The 24,644-nt window shown below is 37.8% G+C and overlaps 1 protein-coding gene and 1 long non-coding RNA gene across 14 annotated transcripts in view; one reads left to right on the top strand and one right to left on the bottom strand.

Moving 5' to 3' along the window:
* Positions 1–21,144, top strand: part of CAMTA1 (calmodulin binding transcription activator 1) — a 1,299,703-nt gene extending 1,278,559 nt beyond the window's left edge. For 10 of the 13 annotated variants that reach the window (XM_078145710.1, XM_078145707.1, XM_078145712.1 and 7 more), the window contains 4 exons: positions 1,792–1,812; positions 3,313–3,506; positions 5,902–5,976; positions 17,875–21,144. In XM_078145710.1, the coding sequence (XP_078001836.1) occupies positions 1,792–1,812; positions 3,313–3,506; positions 5,902–5,976; positions 17,875–17,947 (363 nt within the window). In that variant the 3' untranslated portion in view covers positions 17,948–21,144. Of the gene's footprint in view, positions 1–1,791; positions 1,813–3,312; positions 3,507–5,901; positions 5,977–9,087; positions 9,119–17,874 lie in introns of all 13 variants that reach the window. The other 3 variants (XM_020974812.2, XM_078145709.1, XM_078145708.1) reach the window with 3 other exon arrangements.
* Positions 17–24,624, bottom strand: LOC110199873 (uncharacterized). Its single transcript, XR_002322070.2, has 3 exons — positions 24,339–24,624; positions 11,789–11,934; positions 17–1,570 (listed from the first exon to the last, which is right to left on the bottom strand). It is a non-coding gene; the product is annotated as an uncharacterized LOC110199873 (long non-coding RNA).
* Positions 24,625–24,644: the final 20 nt, after the last annotated feature.

Below are 24,644 nucleotides of genomic sequence, written 5' to 3'. Positions count from 1 at the left end.
CAGCTTCCAAATCATGTAGGGTTACAGTCCTTTTATTATGAAGCATCCTTCCAAAGTAAAATGCTTTTTCCAACTCTGACCATATAATGTTTTCCCACAAAAAAAGGCCACCCTACATTAAATGGAATACAAAGTCCAGCTTTAGTTTCTCCAAGTCAATCAATCCATCCTTATTCCAAAGCACTTGAATTTCTATCGTCAGGGACCTTTTGCCTAAGAAATAGCCACAAGAAAATGGAGTACAGTACCAGCTCTAAATTTTCATTTGATGATCTACTGGATTATATTGAGTTTCTCAAATGAATCAAGTGATGGCTAAGATTGAATACTATTCATAATAATACTATACATTGAATACTATACATAATTATATAATACCATAAATAACTAAATACTATATGTAATATGATACATATACTATACATAATAATACCATAAATCATAGCCACTATCATCTTATCCATAAACCTTTGAATCTTCTCTAGTAATTTGTTTTTTACTACCCTTCCTGTAAGATAAACAAAACCTGTCTGACTGGAGACCTTCTTCATATCCCAAAATACAAACACAGTCATCTAAAATGAATGTTCGAACTCAGTCTGAGATAATGTATTCTAGTCAAGAAAAGTCCTTACTATAGCCACCCAACTCTTGTGTCACTGAGATCAGGGAGTTTCCATTGCCAAATACCTGAAGACCTGAGAATAGACAGCCAGGAAATACATCAGCTTTTGTTCACAAAAACTGTGTTCCTTTTCCAGCTTTCTACAACATTCCTAAGAGACGGTATATTTAGCCATACTTAACTCCTTTACCAAACAGAAAAGACACCCTCCCTGGATAATCAATTAGTGTTCTTTAAAATGTTAAGGCATCTATTAGACCAGAAGAAGCCAGTTAACTCTACATCACATGAGCCATAATTTATTTTTAACTTGTCCCTGAGAAATGATACAAGAGCCTGGCTTATCTGAAGTCCATACCAAATTTTTTTAGCTATAAGCTTAATGCTTTTTAATTTTAAATTTGCCTTTTAAACTACTCTGTGACCTTGAAGCAGTTAACACTCAACAAGTATCTGTTGAATTGCATAAACATCAAGCCTTTTATGATTAGCTAGCTAGTTTGAAACACAAAAATATTTCTGAGTTATGATTCCAAGTCCTTGTGAAGTTCAGTACATTTAGTGGACAGAAGATTATTTTATAGGTCTGTGTTTTAAGAAGATTTTTCCTTTATTTCTAGGAAAAGAAAATTCTAAGTTTCATAACAAATCTACATAGAAACTCTTGGTTTTATGCTCTCTTGTTATGAATCATAGCTTCAGTTTCCAACAGGCGCTACTTTAGCCTCATGTCCTAGGGCCAAGGCTTTATTAGAAGGAGAAAAAAAAGAAACTCTCCAGGCAACATCCAGCTGAGTCCATGATCCCAGGGAATGAAGGCTTATTGTGTAAACGCTGACACCACAGTGCCCGTAGTTCAGCAGCACGGAAGCTGCATTCTTTCTTGTGTTGCAGGCGGGCTCCCCAGCATAGAGCAGCTGACACTCACAAACCAAAGCTGGACATCTGGAATTACATCAAAAGCATTTATTTTAAAATATGAGCTTTTTTAGATGCCCTCCCCCTCAAAAAAGAAAAAAAAGATGCTCTGAAAAGTTTATCTGCAACCTTAGACGTTAACATGGCCAGGTTAAACTAATTTTTGTTGGTGGCTTTATTGGTTCTGTTTTTTCCTTTATAATTCACCAATCTAACATTAATCTTGTATTTTCTGTTTCTCCCCCAAGCTGACATGGATAGCCTTGAAGGTAACGAATGAACACAAGTAACGCTTCCAACCATTCCACCAGAGTCAAAAACTTCACACTCATTATCAGCTACAGACAAAGTAGCTCCTTAGATGAATTAAGCCAGCAGTATCCGATACCAGTGAGGACCGTAGAGTGTGGTCATACCACCTCCCGTCAGGGACACCTGACAGCAGGGAACAATCTGAGCGGTCACTGTATTGGAGTGATTTTTGATTTAATTGAGAGGGGTGGAGGGAGGTTTCATGAGCCAGTCTCAGAACACAAAAGACCATTATTATCTACCAGGTGAGCCACTAAGGGCTTACCTCATCAATTCATTAGATAAATACCCTAATGGGCCCTTGTCTTTCTGAACACATAAAATATACAGGGCAAAGTGTGGTATGAATAACACATACTCTAGAATATAAAGTGGTCTTCACTAAAAGAGGCTGGAACAAGGAAAGCATACCACAGGTTATAGCTACAGTTGGAAAAGATCCTCTTGAAATAGTTCTCTAACATTTCTTTAAAAAAAAAAAAGGTTCCTTCTTCCATTTCACCTCATAATTCCAGAAGGAGTCTAACTGCAGGATATAAATTTATTTTCCTTTCAGTGGCAAAGTGTATTCTGGTAGGAAGAGGGCATTATCATGACCTTTCTGCAGAGGCCCTTTTTGGCAGAACAGATATTTGGACGTGGCTTTCTTGAAAGACTGGGAACTCTAGGATGTCCAGAGGTGGACATTCAAGAGAAGAAAACCCCAGTCCTAGGATGTCCTAGCCTTTTCTTTTGAGGACACATAGTAGGCAGGGTGGAAAAAAAAAAAGCCAGTGTTTGGCTCCTATGCTGGATTCCTATGGCCCTATCTTCTGTGATTATCTCTCAGGCTGTCCTGCCTTACTGCTTCACCATCATCTTGCTATTTGAGAATTAATCATTGCAGGTGGAAACAGCTTTATTAAAGGTGTCAGCGTTTCATGATAATCCTTATATTTGGGAACTTGTGACTCAGCCAATAAAGTTCCTTATGGATAAAGAATTCAAAACAAGGTGTTGATTCAAAGCAGATTGTGTGTTTTGTAAGATGGGAGGCACGTGGGAAAGGTTAAATTCTACAAAAGTGATTTATAAATATTCTCATCCAATATCCAGAATTTTTCTAAGTGTCATATTTTTTTTTAAATCATGAGTATTTAAGCTGCTGCTGTGTAAAAATACTTCTGTAAAATTTATTAGTGAATATGTTGGTATTTGTGGAGGGAAAACACATTTAAAGCAGTACTCGGCTACTTGAGCTGGAATTTTTGTTGTATTTTGCATTTTGGAAAGGTAGGTGAAAAGCTCCCTCATAGGCCTTGGTGATGATTAACTGCCAAAAGACTACATGACAGTATGAAAAGAGAGCTTCTCCTTTCACTAAGAGCACATTCCAAGGAAACAAGGCTCCCCTGTCAGTATGGGGAAACTTCTTTCTCCTGTTGTTACTACTTAGCCTGTTCTTGTCTCCTCCGCAGTATGCACTTTATAAAAAGATGACACAGGCTGCCATCCTTATCCAGAGCAAATTCCGAAGCTATTACGAGCAGAAAAAATTCCAGCAGAGCAGACGTGCTGCTGTGCTGATCCAACAATACTACCGGAGCTACAAGGAATGTGGCAAAAGAAAGCAAAGTCGCCGAGCAGCTGCCATTGTACAACAGAAGCTCAGGTGGGTTGGAGAAAGTGTGGAGGTGAAGAGGATGCAGGCCAGGGCCCCGAGCAGGCCTGTGCTAGACTCAAAGCTCCTTGTAGTCTACTTTCAGGTCTGCATGTGAAGTCTCCAAAATTATCTAGTTGGCTCAGTATTGTGATTTCAGAACTGAACTTTGAAAGACAAGAACAAAGTTTGTGCCTGAAAAGACAGGGGTATCAAGTATCGGATTCTAGGGTTTGGGGAAACTTTGGTAAAGTATTCGGTACAGGCAAATTATTGGTTAGACCAACAATAACTTGAGAAGGTGTGGCTATTTTCTATAAGTCAAGTTAACTTTTTAAAGTCAGAAAAAAAAAAACCAAAGGAATTCCAAACTCAAGGAAATTCATTTTTAACCCAAGAAACTATACACCTCAGTGAAGTCCAGTTAAATGACAGCCTAAAACATTTTAAAACAAACTATTTTAAATGCAGTTTTATATCAGCCACTTAAAATGGAAGAAAATGGAATAGTCTATACATTTGAATTGTAGAGAAGAAATTATCTCCTCTGTTACAACAAGGTAATAATAATAATAATAGCTAACATTAATGGAGTGATTACAATGTGTCAGGCACTATGTGAAGCACTGTACAATTAGTGTCTCATTTGATCCTGACAAAAACCCTGAGAAAAAGGTGCTTTTATTATCCCCATTTTACAGATAAGAAAACTGAGGTAAATACAGGTTAAGTGATTCGCCCAGGTTCACAAAGGTGTTAAGTGTCTGAGGCCAGATTTGAACTCTGGTCTTCCTGACTCCAGGCTTGGTACTATCCACTAAGCCACCAAGCTGTAAAGTGCTTAGCACAGTACCTGGCACACAGTAGGCATTTAATAAATGCTTTTTTCCTTCCCCTTCCCTTTTGTCTTTGTAGCCCCACAGTGCCTGAAATAAAGTATGCAATAAATACCACTAAATGGGAGGAATGATTGAGCTCGAGACAAATACGCTTAAGTACAGGAAAATAAAAATGTAACAAAAAGAAAACAGATTTGAGGAAATAGTTACAGCAAATATAATATAAATTTCACATATAAAATACAAGAAATAGTTTTAGATGTATAAAATCCCAAGTGGACAAATGGTCAAAGGGTATAAAAGTTTTCAAAAGAGAAAATACATATAGTTAATATTAATTAAAAAATGCCCAGCTTTATTGACAACCAAAAAGATACAAGTCAAAACAACTTGGAGTTATTATCTCCAATGCATCAAATTGACAAAAAGACTTTAAAGCCATGAAACTTAGCACTATCAGGGCATTCACTCACTGCTCCTAGCAACTGTGCAGTAGAATGTTTCTGGAAAGCAGTCAGGCTTAAAACTTACAAAAATAACCCTATACTATGACCCCAAAATTCCATTATTGATCATATACTATAAGAATGCTATCAAAAAGAAAAAAATAGAGCTATCTGTTCAAAGACTTTTATAGCAGCATTATTTATTATGATTAAAAAAGAAGAAAACTACATACCCAACAATATGGTAACAGTTATATGAGTTGTAGTACATTAATGTATTGGAACACTTTAGTGAAATTCAGTCTGAAAAGCATAAGAAATTTAAAGAAGTCTCTAAGGAACTTGATGGTGCAAATCAAAAGAAGTAGAGCTTGGGGCAGCTAGGTGGCACAGTGGATAGAGCACCAGCCCTGGAGTGAGGAGAACCTGAGTTCAAATCCAACCTCAGACACATAATACTCACTAGCTGTGTGACTCTGGGCAAGTCACTTAACCCCAATTACCTCACCAAAAAAAAAAAAAGTAGAGTCATCAGAGCAGAGTGTGTATAAATGATGAATTCTCCTCCCTACCCCCATTCCACCCCCACCAAACTCTCTAAGTTGAAAAATCAGTGCATAACTACATGCATAGAAAGTGAAGGGATATAGAATCACAACAGAAAGTTACAGGGATTAAATGAGAAGTTACTACATTTTTGAGAAACTTATTTATTTAAATGTAAATAGTTACAAAGCAAGTTTAATTAGTTGCCTTTATGTTTAATATTAATGTTAATAATAAATCATTTTTAAAAGAAGTATGCTTAAATTTTGAAGGAAAACATCAGTCTTTCACCAAAATCAACTTGATAGGAAGTCACCCAAGATTCTTTAAAAATCATCTTCATCTTTAAATTTTCTACAATCTCTCTTAGATTCAAAGTGTTTACATATTAGTTCCTTTTGTCCTTCTTGTAGATTAATTCACACCTTATCATATAACTACATGTCTACTCTTAAGCTCCCTAGATGAAGTATTTAATTTTAAATCTTGCACTAATGCTGCCCTATTTTAAAACAAGCCTTATAACTTGACAGGGTGCTTTCTATGGCAGTAATATGGGCTAATTTTTTTTTTCAGGAGCAGTCTGCTAACCAAGAAGCAGGATCAAGCTGCTCGAAAGATAATGAGGTTTCTGCGCCGTTGTCGCCACAGGTACGTTAGTCCCCATATGGATCTTATCCATCAATAATAACAAAACAGACTTAGTCTTTATCCAACAAGAATTATCAAAGTAAATTACTAAGACAAATGTCTTCCAAAAGACTCTGGAATAACAGAACCATCCAAAGCAGGGAGTAATAAATGAAATGTGGTACTGAAAGGTAGGAAAATAAAAAGAACAGGTAATATATGGCCTTTGGCTGCTTATGTTGGGTACAAGAAGCTTTCTGCTTGAGCCAAACTAACTTAATTCAAAGTTTTCATTTAACCCTTTGTTCTGTACTGCTCGTGTCCTCCATTTGTGCTTTACCTAATTTTACTCTCTGAACTGTGCAGCAAAGTAGAAAACAAGTGGATTTCTCAAGTCTCCAAGGAAATGATTCCATTAGAGATTTCCATTACAGAACAATGATTTCTGTGAAACAGTTGATGTATTGTTGCCCTCTGCTGGATAGAATGTCTGATTTGCTCTTGTTGATTTTCTGATGGGCTTGGGGGAAGTAACATCAAAACCAAACAGGGAGGTAAGAAACACAGTTTAGATTATTTGGATGTTCTTAACCACCGGGAGGAAAACTGTTATATACTGGGCTACTGTGCCCCCAACAAACCAGGGAGACTCAATAGCCCATCTTCTATAGCAGTTTCTCTTTATTTCCCCAAATCTAGAGCTTCCTTTGAGGACTACGGATATATATGTATTTGGCTTGTACCTGGAATAAATACTTCATTTTATTTCCTTTATGCGAGATTACCTTTGAGGTGCTAGTCCTGATAGTGATACTAATTTATCAGAACCAATCTAAGATTGGTAGTTTAGTGGTTCTGTCTTAGGCGTGGGTCTGTAGTTTATTTGTCTCACACAGAAGTATGTTTCTCAGAATATCAGAATCTTGGTTTCACTGCGGTTCACGAAGCCAATTTTTCTGGAAGACACTTAGGTCTCTTCTTAACATATATTAATGCAGAATGTGTTCTCTGTCATTTACTGGTGGGGGGCGGGGGGTTTCCTATTGTTTTCTATGTAGCCTAACTGTGGTAACTGTGGATCTTTTCTCTCATGTTGAGTGATGAGACATCCAAATGAAAGAATAATAGAAGTAACAAGGCACCAATGACAATCCTCTGAAATGGAAGAAAATCCAGAAATTATGCCTTAAGGCCAAGTGTGACCATATAGAGACTTCAGTTACACGCCACACAAAAAATAAATCTCATTAGCTTATAATTATACCATGTATATAGCATTCATTATAGTATTCATACCCAAACAGGGCAACATATTTTCTTTGTCTAATGAAAATGCCAAGGTCTTCCATGTTTGGGTCCCTTACAGCTGCTAACAATCCCCTTCTTTTCCTTCTCCCACCTGTAATATAGCAAATCTACTTGGGGGAAGAGGAGGAATTCACAGGCATTAAGCATCTTAGAATTATATCCTCCCTTCTCACATGTGACTATTAAATATCTGAGACAGATGCAATTTTTTAAAAATAACCTTAACACAACAATCAGAATTTTCATGTTCTGAATTTGCTCTTTCCCTCCATTTAATCCATGTTTATCAACATAGCTGATCCTTCTTCATTAAAGATCACAATTCAAGATTTAATCATGTCCCTCATTCAGGTTCCATTCTACCAAACCTGCCCCTCTTGGTAACTTGAGTGACTTTGATTTCAGAACACAAGTTAAATGATGCAGTGAATAAGAGTTCTGGACTTGGATTCAGGAAGATCTGAGTTTAAATCCTAAGTCAGTCACTTACTACAGCTGTGTGACCCTGGACAAGTCACTTAACTTTTCTCAGTCTCAGTTTCCTCATCTGTAAAATGAAGAGGTTGGACTTGATGGCCTCAAAGGTCCTCTTCCAGCTTTTAATCAATCACTTAAGGGTCCTATGAACCTTTAAGTGGCTTTTAAAATGTCATGGCTGCATCTGGAGTCGTGGGAAGAATGGGCTCCCTCTCCCCACTCTCTCTTTCTCTCTTTCTCTCTGCTCTCAGAATTGTCTTTCTTTTAGAAAGATGAGATGACATAGGGACTAGAAAGCCAACTTTCGATCTAGAAAGAGCTGGGTACAGATACCACCTCTGACACATGCTGGGTGTGGGATGCTGACTAAGTGACTCACCCTCTCAGCACTAGCCCTGGTAACTCTCTAAAACACAAGGCACTGATGTTTATTGGCAGAAGGAATTTCCTCAGCCAGAAGATCTAGGCCTAAACCAAAGAAATCACAGGATCAGTCCTATTCTTTTCTGTATACAAATGAGAAAGAATTCCACAGTGTTTTTATCTCCTTTATGTTCAGACCTTACCTTGTAATAATGTCATAGGAAAGGAAATATAACCTACTCTGAGTTCTAAATTTTTGTTCTCTGCTTAGAATAGGACAAGAGGAAGCAGTTCCAATGATCCCAAAATCTTTGCTGTTTGTCATATTTAATGCTACTCCTTGAACTTATTTTGTGCCATTCTTTGAGTGGTCCGGATATTACTTACTGAGAGCCAAGAAAATTTGAAATCAGATTTAACAACCCATGAAATACATATAAAGTCAATACTCTTGCCCCATTCATGATGATTCTTGAAATCTGGAGAAAAATCTGACATCTATCTAAACTCATTACGGGAAGTCTAATTTAAAATGTTTGTTCTCCCTTGGTTATAGGGTCATTTCATATATTTTAGAAGAAACTGCTGTATTTATCAATCCTCAATAGTTGGTAAAAATTCTTCCTAAAATAGGGAACAACCTGAAACTACACAAGAAAAAGGCAGAAGGTCTTGAAATAGTTTTATTAACTTAAGAAGTAGTAGTCCTTTCCTATTTCCAGTGAATTCTGCTAGCTCCATTTTACTTAAACCCTAATGTACACTGAGCAAAATATAAAGTCCAAAACATAGTTCATCCAGATTTTTTTTTAAAGCACTTGTAGAATTTCCACTTCATTCTTCCTGCCACCACTTCCCTTTTTTTTTTCTCCCCAGAAAATAAAGCCACTTGGTCTTCTTTTTGTCTAACTAAAGCTATTTGTAAGGTTTCTGTTATGACACTTGTATGCTAATAGCTGTTTGGTATTGTTTTACTGTCTAAAGCCCTCTGGCGGACCATAGGCTGTACAAAAGGGTGAGTTTAGCTGCCTGCTAGCCAGTTTCTCTCTTCCATTTTAAATACTTTGCTTTCTGCTTGCTTGCATGGGGCTGCAGCCTAGGTATGCTAGTAAGTTTCACATCAATTAATTATATGAAATGAGATCAAATAAAAACTAACCCTACTGCAATAACTAACACTGCTGTTTTATACAACAGGGGAAAAAAATCACATGCAGTAGATAATTATAAATGCATGAATACATATGCAGGACCTTCTTTCTGAAGCCACCGCTGGGCATGCTTAGAAAGTGGTGGGAGGAACCTTCAATATAAAAATGGCTAATGTTACAAGTTTGGAACTTGAATGGGTCTGCACTAAAAAAAAAAGTAACAAAAAGCACTAAGGGTAATGTTTTGTTATAATAACTTTAATTACCACCTGAATTATATTTAGTAACCTAGTAATTTCTTAGGAAGCTCTAAAGCAAGAAATTACTTTGGGGCAACTAGGTCATTTTTCTGTTGACTTAGTATTCAGAATTATTCTGGCCAAAATAAGTCCTCCCCATTAGCTGGTTTCTCAAGTTTCATTTTCTAAATGTCTCCTTTATCTGACATTTGAAGTGAGTAAATAAACCTAGCTTAGCTGCCTTTTAAATCCAACTTCCTAATAATTGGGATTCTAGTTACAAAGTCATAAACAAACTAAACCTCCAGCATTTAAATTTGAAAACTGAATTAAATGAATGTTACACATAGAAAGGTTGAATAATTATGCCTCACATAAGTGAATGTCCTATACTGCACCAAAGAGGATGAATATCAATCAAGGCTTTAATGAACTATGTAATAGAAAGGATTAGCTATACAGAGAACGAGCAGCTGTGAAATCACCATAGCAATATTCCTGAAACGCTGGATGGCAACCTAGTTTTTCTTCTAAGAGTGCTCAGTAAGAGAAATGAATACAACGTGACTTAAGTTTTATTAAATACTTAGTAGCAGTCAACAAAACAGTCATTTTAAGCTGGCTAGAATTTTGTTTCCTATTAGAAGACTAGATTTACTCCTTGGGCAGCTCACCTTTCCTCTCTGGGCCTCAGTTACTTATTCTATAAAGAGGGCGGGAGTAGGTCACCCATGAGGTCCCTTCCAGCCCTAGGGCTAGGATCCTATGATTAATTTCATAAATGAAATTTTTTTTTGCCTATTACCTACAGAGAAATGGATGGATTTAAAATATCAAAGTAAAATTCTATCAACTGGCTACATTTTTCTCTTTTCTCAAATTAACCTACCTATCTAGTCATTTATAAACTTAATGATAGTTCTCAGGAAGGGCAGTAATCCTCGAAATCTTAAGATTGTTCATATCTATGGAGAAAGTTTATCATTATTTATTTCCTAATTTAAAAAAAAATTGAGACTAGGTCTCTCCCGCAGGCTAGAAGTATACTGGCCAATTCGGATTGATAGGGAAGCTTTTACCTGCTCCATTTTTCCTACCTGGGCCAGTGTGCCGATCCTGGGGCAGCCTGAGGGCTCTCCATTCCCAGGGGCTGGCTCACCATACTACTGGCTAGGCATTTAGCTCTCCTGCAGCTCAGAACTCCTGAACTCCAGCCATCCACCAGCCTCAGTGTCCCCCAGGAGCAGGGATTTCAGCTATGTGCCATCATACTCAAATATAGCCTAGATTTTTAATTTGTAATTTAAATTCCTTTGTTCACAAAATTCTAAGATTCAGATAAGTTAGACATATTGTGATGCTACAAGGTCTGAGGGAACTAAAACTTTATCCAAAGTCTTTACCAGTATATTTACCTGGACTTCAGGTAAATAAACTGCCTAGGTAATACTAATATAATGTTAATTTTAAATTTTAGTGTCTGGGGTGGAATAGTAATGTCATGACACAAATTCTGGGGTTTCTTGAGAAGTAAAGTCCCATGCCACAGCTTTTGTGAAACTAACTTAGAACTGATCAGTTCTGATAAGCATTTATTTTACCCCCCTTCACACCCAAAAGTTCAAAATCCTCAGATATTCAGAATAACTGAGACGTGAGAAGATAGTTTTTAGAAATATGAATTATACTTATACTGTAATCATACAAATTAATTCTTATGTTGACTACTTTAGATCGGTTCAGGAATTGGGATATTTCAGGTCATGTGTAGGAAAGCCGATTTACTATGTATCAGAAACAGAAGAAAAATGAAAGTTATATTTCTTCTCTCTCCCATATTGTCCTATCCTATACATACACAGACATTATTTAAAAGGATTCCAAAAGAACACATGCATGCTACAGCATTCAAATGAATTAAAACCAGTAAGAACTTGTATCTTGCATGGTACATGCAATTAAAACAGCCTGCTGTGAGGAGTCAGCATCTTAATACAGTGGTTGCTTATGCATTTTTGAAGCTTGCTGGTCTCTGGTATGTTAACTCTTTTAAGGAATGAATATTCTAGATATGATTATCAATATCAATGAAAGATCCTTCCTTAGTTTCTTTAGTGCCTGCTGCATTCTGTTGTGAGTTCCAGAAACACTCATGCATGGTAATTTGGAGTTTCATAGCATCATGACTTGAAATCCATAGGTAGTTTAAGAGATAGGAGTAGAGGAGATCTTAGCATTAACATATCTTCTAGAATAGTCATCTTCACCTAGCAAGTAAGTTGAGAAATAACTTACATTCAGAGCTTGGACTGGTTACCACTGAGATCTCCTCTCTCCTTGATCACAGCAGGCTAGATGATCTTGCTAACAGTTCCCAGGTCAAAACTACAGTTGGAGGCAGAGCATTCTGTGTGAAGGATTCATATCTCTGGAGTTTTCATCTGAAAATGTAGTTTGTAAAATCTGCTTACTATTAGGAAGATAATTTTGACATACTGAAAAACAATATGAAAGAATACAACGTCAGGGTATTTGTTTGGTAGACCACTTCAGATTGTACTGTTGACAGACGCTACCTATAAAAGATAGTCCCTGACCATCATAAGGATGCCACCACAATAGCTCCAAGAAGGCTGACTTCAAAAGCATGGAACCTCCAGAAAAGAATCCTATTTTCATCCTAAGTTTCTAGTCCTCAGATGGGAAGGTTAAGCAAACATATTTTTCTAGTCTGGCCCTTCCCTTTCAATGGCTCAGTTTCCAACTTAATTAACCAGTGACTCAAAATTATGTTTCTAACAGGGAAAGTTATTTTTCATTACTATTTGATATAGAGGCCAAACAGATAAATTAAAAATTGAACTTTATTGTTATTTTAAAAAAAGTTTTATCTTAGAAAGTATGCTAAATTCAGTAAATTATTTTAAGCAGGAAGTGTAGGGTTGGAGCAAGAGTTACCTAAAGGGTTTATAGATGTCTGAGACATCTGTAGATGTCTCATCCAGTTAAGAGTTTAAGCACCTTATTCTAATTTTTATACAGTCACTAATTCAGAGACCCATACCAGGAAAAAACAAGATTCCCCTTCAAGCGGGGGAAATAAGAGTAAATAGTCTACATTACACAGCCATCTTTATCCTGAATGTATTGAGGCTGCAGTTGGCCTGAAAAATAATACCTCTCCTTTTCTAGAGAGAGAAATCATTTCCCTATTCCTTCTCCAAGACATATCCCTTCAGAAATTTCTCTGGTATTAGGAAGTACTCACAGGTAAACAATCTTAAAGACCACTTTCTCTGAAAATCAGTTACCAAACCAATTCCTGTCTCCCCTTAATGTTGTAGCAGCAGGGATTACAGGATTATTTGAACCAACCCTGTGAACTGTTAGCCTAGTTTCCCTGATGGATTTTCAACAAAGGTGGGTCCAAAAGTCCAAAAGGACCATATGCAGCAAGTACCAGCAACAGGTTGCAGCCGGGAGGGGGTGGGAATTGAAATGCATTTTGATCATGGTTTTAAAAACACCAAAGCTTTCCCTGTGCTTGACCTTGGTTCTGAAAATGTATCTATCTGTGCCAGATGCTGCCATCCACCATGGTAAGTATTTACTTCTACACTCGACCAGTCAGAGAAGCTATCCTCAAGAGGTCATTCCCCAAACCCAGTGGATTAATCTTCTAACTTGTGCATCCATTTCTCTCTGTGACAATTTTTTAACAATATCTGTAAAAAATACATAATGAGATGAGTAAACAGTATTCTAAGCTGACATACTAGTTATGTCACCATTCTTCCTATAGTTACATTTGGGATATAACAAGAGGCATATTAACAGATTCTCAGTGGCCCAACTTACTGAATAAAGAGCAAGAACTGAATGTGGGATATGTCATCATGGGTGCAATTAAGATCTCCAAAGTAATTTTGTTTCACTTACCTCTTGCAGGGACTGAATATTTTTGGAACACAGAGGTGTGTGTTAAATTGCAGACAGCATGCTCTGGGGTGTCATTCTTATTGGGCCTTTCTGTCTTTTTTTTGCAACCCAAATGAGATTTCTGGAAAATGGCAAGATCTCCCTTTTCCTAAATTTCCCACAAGCCATTTCAGCTCTAAGAGCAACAGGTAATGACTAGAAAGCCACGTATGGCTGCCCTACACATACTGACGTCCAGCATTGCGAGAACCTATCTGCTGAAACTCACTGACTCATTAAACATTTCTCTGGCTGAGCATTACTGAGTAGACATAATGAAGCAGCTTTGCCTTATGCTTAAACCATGAAGCCATTGTTTGCTCCAAGTTTCTTAACTAGGCCTTCTCCATTTGTTCATAAGTACCATGGGACGTCTGACAGAAGTAACACCACGTGGGCTTTTTGCTGGCTTTCAGTGCTGTTGCTTACTACATCACCTCAGTACATTATGATGCAACATCGTTGGATAAGACTGTGACAAAATCTCAGCTGCATTATCATTTTCAGTTTAGAACACTTGGGAAGTTTGAGAAAATGGTTATAGCTTCAAAAGTCTTGCTATCCTAAGCCATTGCCCTGACTCAAAACTAGCATGCTAGTGCAAGGGCCAAAAAGCTTACAAAGGGTAGGCTCTTTCCTGGTTCAGCTGTCTTGGTGTTTGCAGTAGTAGTACAGTTTAGAAAAGTAACCCATGTTGCCTTTAACCCTTACCCACAGAGACTTGTAATGTAATGTTCGTCTGCTGAAATGCAGTTGTGAAAGCAATGACAATGGGCTCTATCTCTGTAAATTAACTGGGATATTTGGCTCATTAATAAGTCTCCTCTCCTCTCCTCTCCTGTCCCCTTACCTGAAGGTGTTCTGCCCAAAGGAAAGTAAATTTTGATGGCTGAAAGCTGCCTAGTTCACTTGGGGTTTACTGGCTAGATCTCTCTCTCTCTCTCTCAAAGATCAAGCCTTAAACCCAATTTGCTCTGGTGCTCGTGGATTGGACAATAGATCCCTTTAGAACCATTTACTGGTTGTTTTTTTGGGCCCTCCTGGCTTAGAGGGAATGTAAATAGTAACTATTTCTCTTGTAGCCAGCAACTCTGAGGGTGTTCCCCTCCCAGTTTGACTTTTGTTGTTATTATTATTATTATTATTAAAGGGGCCATCCCTTCATTCACTTCTTAAAGAGGCCTATTCATTGAATGGGTGCTGCTTCCCTCAAAGTGAGAACCTGAAAAGACCTTAGCTTAAAAGGTACAGGGTCTCCCACTGTATCCTGGGCCATCTCCAGTCATCCTAACCAATATCTGGCCACTAGACCCAGATGGCTCTGGAGGAGAAAATGAGGCTGGTGACCTTGCACAGCTCTCCCTCACTCAAATCAAAGTCAATTTCAAGTCATGTCATCATCTCCTTGATGTCATGGTCCTCTTCCAGAACAAAGGACAAACACAAGTCTTTCATAAACTACTATTTATAGTGGTAATTCCCTGCTGGAACTTTTAGATGATCGGTTACAAAGTAGAAGAATCTAGGCAAAACTTTGTTTTTGTCTACTTGATACACTTTGACTGAAGTGTGCCCCACTGAATTGGCTGGCTGGTTCTGTCATACGGACACATCATTAGAGAAAAGCAAAAATAGCAGTGTGTAAAAACTTACACCAAAATTAAGCTCCTGTTTAGTGAGTTCTTTAAGGAAATGTATTTTGAGTTCTAAATGCCTATTGAAAATCTAAGGAGAGTTCAGTAAATTAATAGTCAATACCCTATGTTAAGTTAGTTTCCCTAAACTCCCTTGAAACCTATATTAGCTTCACTTACATCCTGAACACCTATCCCCTGGAATTTAGATGTAGCCCAAGGATCAAATGTTTGAAACTAATTTAAGAATGAGTTGAATAGTTTTTTAATAAAAAAAAAAACCTACTCTGTTATTCTTAGAACTATAACTCAAAATATTTTAGGAAAAAAATATGAGATAGAAAAGGGCTGATTTACCCAATTTTTCCATTCTACAACACCTGTTCTAACAATTCACCTTTCAAAGTCACCTAGAGAAGAAGATTCCCACATTAGCCATTTTAGAGATCTGTGAGGGAAGCCAAAAATATCACAGCTATGTTGTAACTTTTCACAATGTCTTTTCTTTGTAGTTCCCTATCCCATCTGCCACTTTGTTGGGAAAGGAGTGTGGCATGGTGGAAAGGCCACTGCACTTGGAACCAGGAGACCTGGATTTGAATTCTGGTTGTGACATTTATTCAGTGTGTGACTATGTGCAAGTCACCTCCCTAAGCCTTAGTTTCTTCATCTGTAATAATGGAGTCAATATATGTTACTACCTCCCAGGACTGTTACAAATAAAGCATTTTGTACAGCTTTGAGTTATACAAATGTGAGGTTAACAAGCCACAAATTGAATTAAATATCCTGTGATTTCTAAAGAACTTAGTAGTCACCAGTTTCAAAATTTGAGGAGGTATAGTGTGCTCTTGTACTAAGCAAATACAAATCTTCCATTTACTGATTTAACTCTATTTCAATACCTACAGAGCTACAGTCTTATCAATGTGGATACTTTGTCCACTGATGCAGATTACAATTCTGCTACATCTTACTAGAGTGTCTTTGGGGCCAAACATCTGGGGTCATGAACTTCTATAACCTTAGCTAAGCTGGTCATCTAATGACAGCCATGGTCAGTCTGCTGTTGTTCCTCAAAGCCTTTCTGATTTGGTGGGACCTGTCAGATTTGGTGCTCTGCTGATACCCTTTTAAGAGCCTACACTAGGAGTTGAATTTTAACAGAGAGATTTAGGTACATGTTTCTAAATAATATTCTGTCTTGGAAAAACTTGGCATTCAAATAGATCCACACACATAGTTCCATTGCAGATTATAGGACCATATTACTAGCATCTTCTTTCTTTCCTACCCTCTCTTTCCTTTCCCCTCTTTGGTTAACCACAGGTCTGAAAGAACTACTTCTATGCCATTTAAATTATAAAGAAACAAATATTAAGCATTACTTTAAAATCCTAGTACATTTCTGATTAGTGATTGCCGTACAGCTGTCCTCTAAGCAAATTTAGGATTAAAAAAAAAGATTTATAAAACTGGCAAATTACATGATTATTCACCTTGTGAAGGATTAATCATAGGATTATTTTAAATGGTGAGCTTCCCTGTGTATTTTAAATTATTCCATTTCTAAAATTCAAAATTCAATTAACATACTTTTAAGAAACATTTGTTATTTGAAGACAGTTACTCTAGTACTGTTCTTTACTATTTTGTTGTTACCTATCTGTGAGCTCTGGGAGAAATGACTGAGGTATCTTTAAGTATGAGAAACAGTAGAATAATAAAGGCTAATAGGTCATAGGGGAAAAAAGTTCCTACTAATTAGCAAAATCTCAGCTTTTCCTTCTGTAACATATAGGTATGTCTCCACTTCAAGAAAATCATATGCACAAAAATCCAAATTTAGAATCAAACATTAGAGCTGCAGAGGACCTTAGAAACCATTTAATCCAACCCCATTTTATAGATGAGAAAACTGAGGCCCTGAGAGGTAATTGCAAAGTAGTAAATTAGGAGTTAACAATGCAAATTTCAAAAGGAATCTTTACCTTTACAAAAGATTCATGACTGAATTTCTTTCAATAATACTCATATATTTCATCTGAAAAATTGTTTTTTGTGAGAACTTTGAGAATCCATCTGTTAGAGGTAAAATAGTATTGTAAGGTTATATACATTTAAAGGAAGACACAAATTCAATTCCATTCAATTTATTAAAGCCCTAATATAATTCGAGACACTGTGCTAAGTGATGTTTACCTATAATAAACACCAAAAAATAAGAAAAATTCCATCACTGAGGATTAGGTTCAGTATCTAGGTACATAAAAGATGAATAAATTGTGTTTATTCAATTCCCTAACTTACGTAACTATGTAGGACAACTTCATGGGATTTTGAGATATTGATGTTAATCAACCAAACCAGTTGGAAGAGCTGCTGGTTCTGTTTTTCCAGTTTCAACACATTATCCTCCTACCTGATATAACAGAATAATGGAATCTGGTTTTGTTGTGTGCCTAGAATGTGAAATCAAAGCAGCACTTAATGAAAGGAAGAGTATTCATAAACATAGAATCATTAGTCTGTAAAACATTTCTTCCTTCTCAGTGTCTTTTTCTCATTTTCTAGCAGTTCAGAGGTCCCCTGCGTCTCCCAAGTCTCTAACAAATGCTTTTTTTTCTTTTTCTTTCTTTCTTTTTTTTTTTTTTTGCCATTGACTCTCTGCCATGCCTTGGGGTGTGCTTCATAGTAGGAGGGATGGTTAGAAGAGTCTTTCTTCCTTTGGAAGTGGTGACACTACAATGCAGTCTCTTGTTTTTTCAGAGTGAAAGAATTGAAAAAGGCCAAGGAACTTGAAGACCCGCAGCAGCAGCAGCAGCATCCCGTAGCAATGTGACATTGCTTTTCAGACTGTTTTCATTTTCTGTTTTTAGCAGAGACATGCAGCAACAACAAAACAAAACAAACAAAACCCACTGCAGTTTTCAGAAGCTCAACTGCAGGATTTTAACAGTAATGTTTTGGTCATTGCATTTGCACTTTCATGGACAACTTTTAATTTGTTCAGCAAGACATCTTGGAACTCAATCTTCTGTTGGATCATGGGAGAACAAGACACCAGGAGGAATCTGTGAGAGGCTTCCTTCTCTCAGAAAGAAATGGTTATCCTCATCTAGGGCTGTATTCAAACATCGTGTGGAACTGGACAAATATTATACCAAAAATATAGTGAAGAAAAGGTGGGAATGCACGAGCAACAGAGAAAATGCTATTCCTGCACCTGTCAATCACTTCCAAGAAGCTGAATCTTTGGGATTCTTGGTGGAGGGCTTAGATCGTATAAATCTTTATTGGGTCCGTGTGTTCTCATTTCCTTTGCTCTACTTTTTTTTAATCTCTCTACAGCACACTTAATGCAACTTTTTAAATCTGCAGGTTTTTAATGTCTTGTGGAAATTTGCAGAGGGGTGGATGTGTGAAGCAAACGGGTAATGCATGGGAAATAAGGAAGTACAGCTTAAGGAAAGTTTGAAAGTTTCTTTCGTGTGTGTGGTTTTTTCCTAGAACCTGCAAAGTATATCAGTCATCATGTCCTTTTTCTCACGTCCAGCACTTTATTTTTTGCCTTACTTTCATGGGAGATGAAAGTTATGTAGAATAATTAGTAAAGCATGTAGCTTTTTTTTTTTTAGTAACCTTGGAAATTCTTAGTCATTCTAAGGAATCATAAACATTGCCTGGACATCATGCCACTTAAGAGATCAGTGTGGTGCTGCGTTCTGGCCAGTAAATTCCATATTTTGGCGATATTTCATCAAAACTGAGCAGTTTCTGTATATATAGAAGGTAGAAATGGAAAATGAGAAATACTATTTGAAAGGGATTATATTGATTAATTACTAAATATTTTATTCACAAAGGGTCAATAACATGGCAAGATAAAATTATTATTTGTATAGTTTTGTCTGAATGAACGAGAAAAGTGTGGATGTATTGTCTGTACATACTGTATATATTAAAACAAAGAGATATGTGCATGAATTCAAGAAAAAAGAAATGAAAAAAAGCAAAGCATTAGTGGCTATGGTCTGTAAAATGAAACAAAAACTTTATTTCACTATAAGAGTACTTTATTTTAAATGTTCTTTAGAAGAACATTTTGCTAAAGCATGACTAAACTGCAAAAAAAAAAAAGAGCTACTGTATTTAGACTTAGGAAAAAAGGCAGAGTAACATTACTAAAAAAAAAAAAGGATATGTTTACATTTAATTTTGGCTACCAGGAGTTTATTTAATTTTATTTTAACTTTTTTTGCCAATGGTGCCAAGTAATGTGAATGCTAATATTGCTTAAGAAAATTAAGTTAATTTTGCAAAGCAGATAATCATAAGAAAAACCAGTATATAGCTTAACACCATCCACTCACTCCAATAAAGAACACTTAGAATGAACATACTGAAAAAAAAAAAAAAAGAAATAGTCTGAAAGTAGAAAAATATGTTTCACATTTTCATATCTCCTGCTGGAAGTCAGAAAATGTAATTAAAAAATTGCACAAAAAATTTAAAAACTAAAAATTAAAATGATGCAAACTGGTCTTGTAGGGGTGTCATGGTATATTACTATTTCCACATAATGAGGAGCCAAAGAAATCAGATACTTAAAAAAAAAATAGAAACTACTAATGTTAAATTAAGAGAGGGTAAGTTAGTATTTGCTGATACCAGTTTAAAATTTCCAAGCTAAGTCTGAAGATCAGTTGGTGTAAAGTTTATGACAATTAGTTTTGTTCTTGATTTTTGGCCATCAACTGTAAGTTAAAATGCAAGGCTTGTTGTGAAGCCTAAAAATATTCACAAATAAGAAGCTTTTAAACTGGTGTCCTTTGGAAGGAAGGTATATACAAAAGGATTGGGGTAAAAACTGGGGTCAGTGCTCTTGGTGCCTTTTCTATAATTGTACTTGTTTTTTAATTACTTCCTTTCACTGCCAACCTTGAATTACTGTACAGTATATGTCTTACTGCTCGTGATCAGCTTTGACAACAGTGACAGTCCCACAACGAACAGCCACCTGTACATTTGTAAACTGACCTAAGTCAATTTTTTTTTAAGTGTGTGGCTCACGCTGCAGCTGTTGCAGTCCCAAAATATCTATTATTTTACAAAATTGGGCCTGTAGGAGAACACTGAGTATTATACACTCATACACACATATACATAATTGCACACACAAATGGGAATAGAATGTGAAGGCCAGATCTTTCGAAATGTCCTGCATTAAAACTGAAAGAATTTAGACATGTTTATTCCATTTGTTATAATGAAAAGAATGGATCTTTTTAACAAGAGTAATGACCTCAGTGAATTTGTTTTAACCCTCACATTTCTACAAAAAAAAGTTTCACATAACATTTATTAGATGGGTAAGATAGAAGACTCAGTAAGATATAGAAATACTTAATGTTACTCTTCCAACTCAGAGGGTCTTCATGGAGGGAAGAGAAAGTAGGCTTAATGCGTACTGAATAACCCACCATAGACCACTGAGTTAGTTTAAAATGCACTTCCACTGAAAAAATGCATTTCTGATCGCCCTTTTCTTGGTTGTGGATCATAGTTTTGAGTATAAGATGATAGGTAAGCGCAGCTTTCTTGGATAATCTGAATTCCCAAGTGCCAGGAGTAGGATTTCATTATAAAAATTAATAGCTAATATTATTCTGTCTCCTGAAAATTTAATTGCTATTATTACACATTTGAAATCAGCTGTACTGTGTGAACGAAATAAAGACTATAACATGAACCCCCTCTATGGTTGCACGGTCGCTTATGGCAGTTCCACACAGTAGTTGGCGCCCAACGGGGGGTCCCCAAGACTTGCATGTAAAACTAGTCTAGATGTCTCCTTTTTGTAAGTTTTATTTTTGTAATTGTGCATGTAAAGCATCACTGAATCAATGGATCTGTTGAAGAACTCAGCTGCTGGAACCATGCAAAATGTTTTGAATTGCCCTTAAAATACGGAAAATGTTTTCTGAATGCTTTATATTCTTTCTGCTGTAAATTAAAAATGAAGAAAATTTCCCCATACTAAGTGTGGGTGTGTTTTGTTCTTAATTTAAATTTCTTGGCCATTTAAAACCAGGGTACATCTTGCTTAACTTCATGTCGTTTCAAGCATATCCATTTCAAAAGCCAAAGTCCAGGTCCAGAATCTGTCTTTAATGAAAATGATTCATACAGGTCCTCCAAAGTACATCTCAGGAAAGTTTTACTCAATTTGCAAATAATAAAGTTATTTAAATGGGTTAAATTAGAGAGAAATCATTTAAAATCTCTGTATTTAAAATACATTATGAATGAAAAACATGTAACTACGAAGCCTTCTGAGTCACTAGTGACAATCTTCCAAGGTGTTTAAAGTCCTACAGGGCTCCCCTCCATTCCCACTGCCAGCATCCTAGCCTAGGCCCTCTTCACCTTTCCCATGTGGATTACTGAAACAATATCCTAGCTGATCTCTCCTTCAAGAGCCTCTTCCCGCTTGAATCTGTTCTACTCCAACCTGGGATTTCATTAATATCATGCAGGGCCTTTCCACAGATGCAGAGCATAACTCTACTGCTTCCAAGAGTGGTTATGAACCAAAAAAAAAAAATTATTACCCTTCATAGGATCATAGATCTAATGTTGGAAGGAACCCTAGAGGTCATTTGGTCCAGCCCCATCATTTGACCCAGTTCCAGTGTATGCATACTAAATGTACAACTTTGTTGGTTTGGGATTTTTTTTCAGGGGGGAGGGGGGGACACACACTTTTAAGTTTAATCTGAATTACCAACATTTTCTGCATGACTTTCTTAAGTCCGGGTAATCAACAATCAAGTTGAGGTATAAAAGTTCACACTGACCTTTTAACAACAGGCTCCACAGCCAGGCTCCAACACACTTCTATCTTTGACCCACCTGGTAATAAGCCTCTCCAAACTTTGAAAGACTGGTACCCTGAGAACAGCCTGTCACAAGGACAGTATTCAGAGCCTTTCTGGTTTGAGAGGGCCTCTCAGAACCTAAGCTTCACTGACACAACCTTCAGGAGCCTACAGCTAAGACACAAGGACTTGGTGGAAGTCTTTCCTTAAAAAGTGCTATTTATCAAGTCACTCCCATGTTCACAAACCTATACGGGTTCCCTATTGCTAATTCAAATCCAAATTCTTCTGCTTAGCTTGAAGACCCTCCAAAACTTGTCCCTATCCAGTCTAATCAACTACTTCCCCTACCAGCATCCCCTGTTCCCGTCAAACATCCTCACTACGCTTTGCCCACTGTTCTTGCCTCTCTACCTTTGCTCTGCTTACCCAAATTCTACTCACCCTTCAAGTTCCACTACAGGTCCGGTCTTGCCAACACAGCCTTCTTTAACTACTCTTGCTCACACTAAGTCATCAAAGCTCACTCCCTTGTCTTAATTCCTATTGCTTGTAGGGTTAGTACTTTAACAGTTAAAATAAAGTAAACCGAGGTACAAATTTCTGGGCATGATCAATTCATTAGTAAAGTGTGACTCTACCAATAAAGAGCATCTCAGCTTCCTCAGCAAAGCTAAGACCCTCCCTCCCAAATGTGGGAGACAGTTCTCTTTTACAAGTTTTTGGATAGTACAGAACAAAGAACAGGAATTCATAGGTGGGGAACAAGTTATGATTGGTTACAAGAGGTCAGCATCACGAATGGCGAAATCAGCATGAACAGTTACAGAGCTGAGGTATGCGGGACAATGTGATTGGGTGAAAACTGCGAATGAGGGGCTTGCAAAAACCCCCTCTTTCCCCTCCTATGACTAAGGAATACTCATTGTTTGAGTCCACCTGCAAAATTAGAGAGGACCAGACTTCTTTGGATAGCAAACCAGACATCCCTGAAAGACAGGCTGGTGGTGTGAAGTTACTAGACCACACCCCTTGTGTCCACTTGCATCCGACAAAGAAAACAGATTTCCTTGGGGCAAGAATAGAACAGTGATTAGCAAGAGAACTGTAATTTTAAATTTAATTCACTGCAGACCAGCTGAATTTCTGAACTGAGTTCAAAGACAAGAACTATGATTTAGGCAGTTATAGGACAAAATCAATTAACCATAAATAGGATCAATTAAAAGATACAGAATCAATCTGATTATTTCAGTGCCCCAGCCTAGCACTGGTTTTCTTACTAAAGTTGCACAACTGTCAGTCAGGTCTCCAATTACTCTGTATTCCCTGAGCTCATCTCTTCTATCTCTATCCTTTCCTGCACAGGTTGGGCAAGATGCTTCAGGGATCATCAGCCCAGTATGCTCGTTCTGGCCATGGGCAAGATCAATGCTGAGTAAATACCTGTTAACTGAGCCATAAAACAGGTAGCACTCTGAGCTTTAAGGAATCATCTAGAGGAAGAAGGCAGCAAACTACGGCCAGAAGGCCAAATTCCACCTGCCAAGAGAGCCAAGAACGGTTTTTACATTTTTAAATACAGCAAAACTTTTATTTAAAAATGTATCAACTATTCTCGACTGAAGAGCCTTAGGAGAGCTTGCAGGTTCTAGACCCCTAGTCTAGACTCATTTTTATGAAAAAATTCATATTCAGATGGGAAATGTTGCTTGCCCAGTCACCAAAGGAGTAACTAAGAGGGCCAGAGTCCCATCTCAAATCTTCTAGCAGAAAACTCACGGGAAGGAGCATCATGTGTGAATTAAGTTTTGACTGATGAGGTGAACTCAGCTGCAACTTGTACTTTCTGTTTATGACCCAACCGAAAGGCATATGTTAAACGGGTAACCTCAGCTCTGACTTGTGCATTTAGGAATTACCGAAAGAAAAAAAAAAGCACGTATTAAGCACGTACTGTGCTTTAAAAGAGCAGCCTGTGCCTCCTCTCAGGGAGCTCACATTCTAATAAGGCAAACTATACTGAAGCGGGGATGCCAAACTCATTTTATCTGTCTGGTACCACCTGTAGTTTAAATACCTCCTATTCTTCGCCCAATTTTAATGTGGGTCTGTGCTGCCTGACTTCTTAAGCGCGGACCCCCACGTGTTGTTATACATGCATATATACATACATGGGGCAAAGGGGGCACCCTCTGGGGCAGCCTAAGCCCCACTACTGTACGAATGCGCACGCGCGACGCGGCTGCACCTGCTTCTCCTCCCCTCCCTCACCCCCCAACCTGGGGGCACAGCGGTCAGCGCAGAGGCCCGAGGGAGGTCGACTGGGGCACCGCCCCCACCCTCACTTACCCAGGCTCCTTCCTTCCCCCCCGCCAGGCCCAGCGCCGGGCACGGAGGCCTCCCATCCCCTCGGCTTCCTACAAGTGTCCAAAGAAACTCAACCAGAGGAGGGGGAAAAAAAGCCCAGAGACAGAGTTCTCCTCGGGATAGGACGCGGGGCAGACTGACGGAAGCGGGAGGGAGGGCACACACAGCGGTCGTCACCCCTCTCTCTCTCTCCCTCTCGGTCAGTCACAGCGCCTCGAGCGGCAGCAGCACCACTTGAGTCCGTTCGGTCCGTTAGTCTGGATGCGCGCGCGCCCCAGCCCCGCCCTT

This window comes from Phascolarctos cinereus, unplaced genomic scaffold, assembly GCF_003287225.1.
Source record: "Phascolarctos cinereus isolate Bilbo 61053 unplaced genomic scaffold, phaCin_HiC Scaffold_726;HRSCAF=1367, whole genome shotgun sequence".
Lineage (NCBI taxonomy): Eukaryota > Metazoa > Chordata > Mammalia > Diprotodontia > Phascolarctidae > Phascolarctos > Phascolarctos cinereus.
The sequence above is the reverse complement of the archived record's forward strand: the minus strand, read 5'-3'. Positions and strand labels throughout refer to the sequence as shown.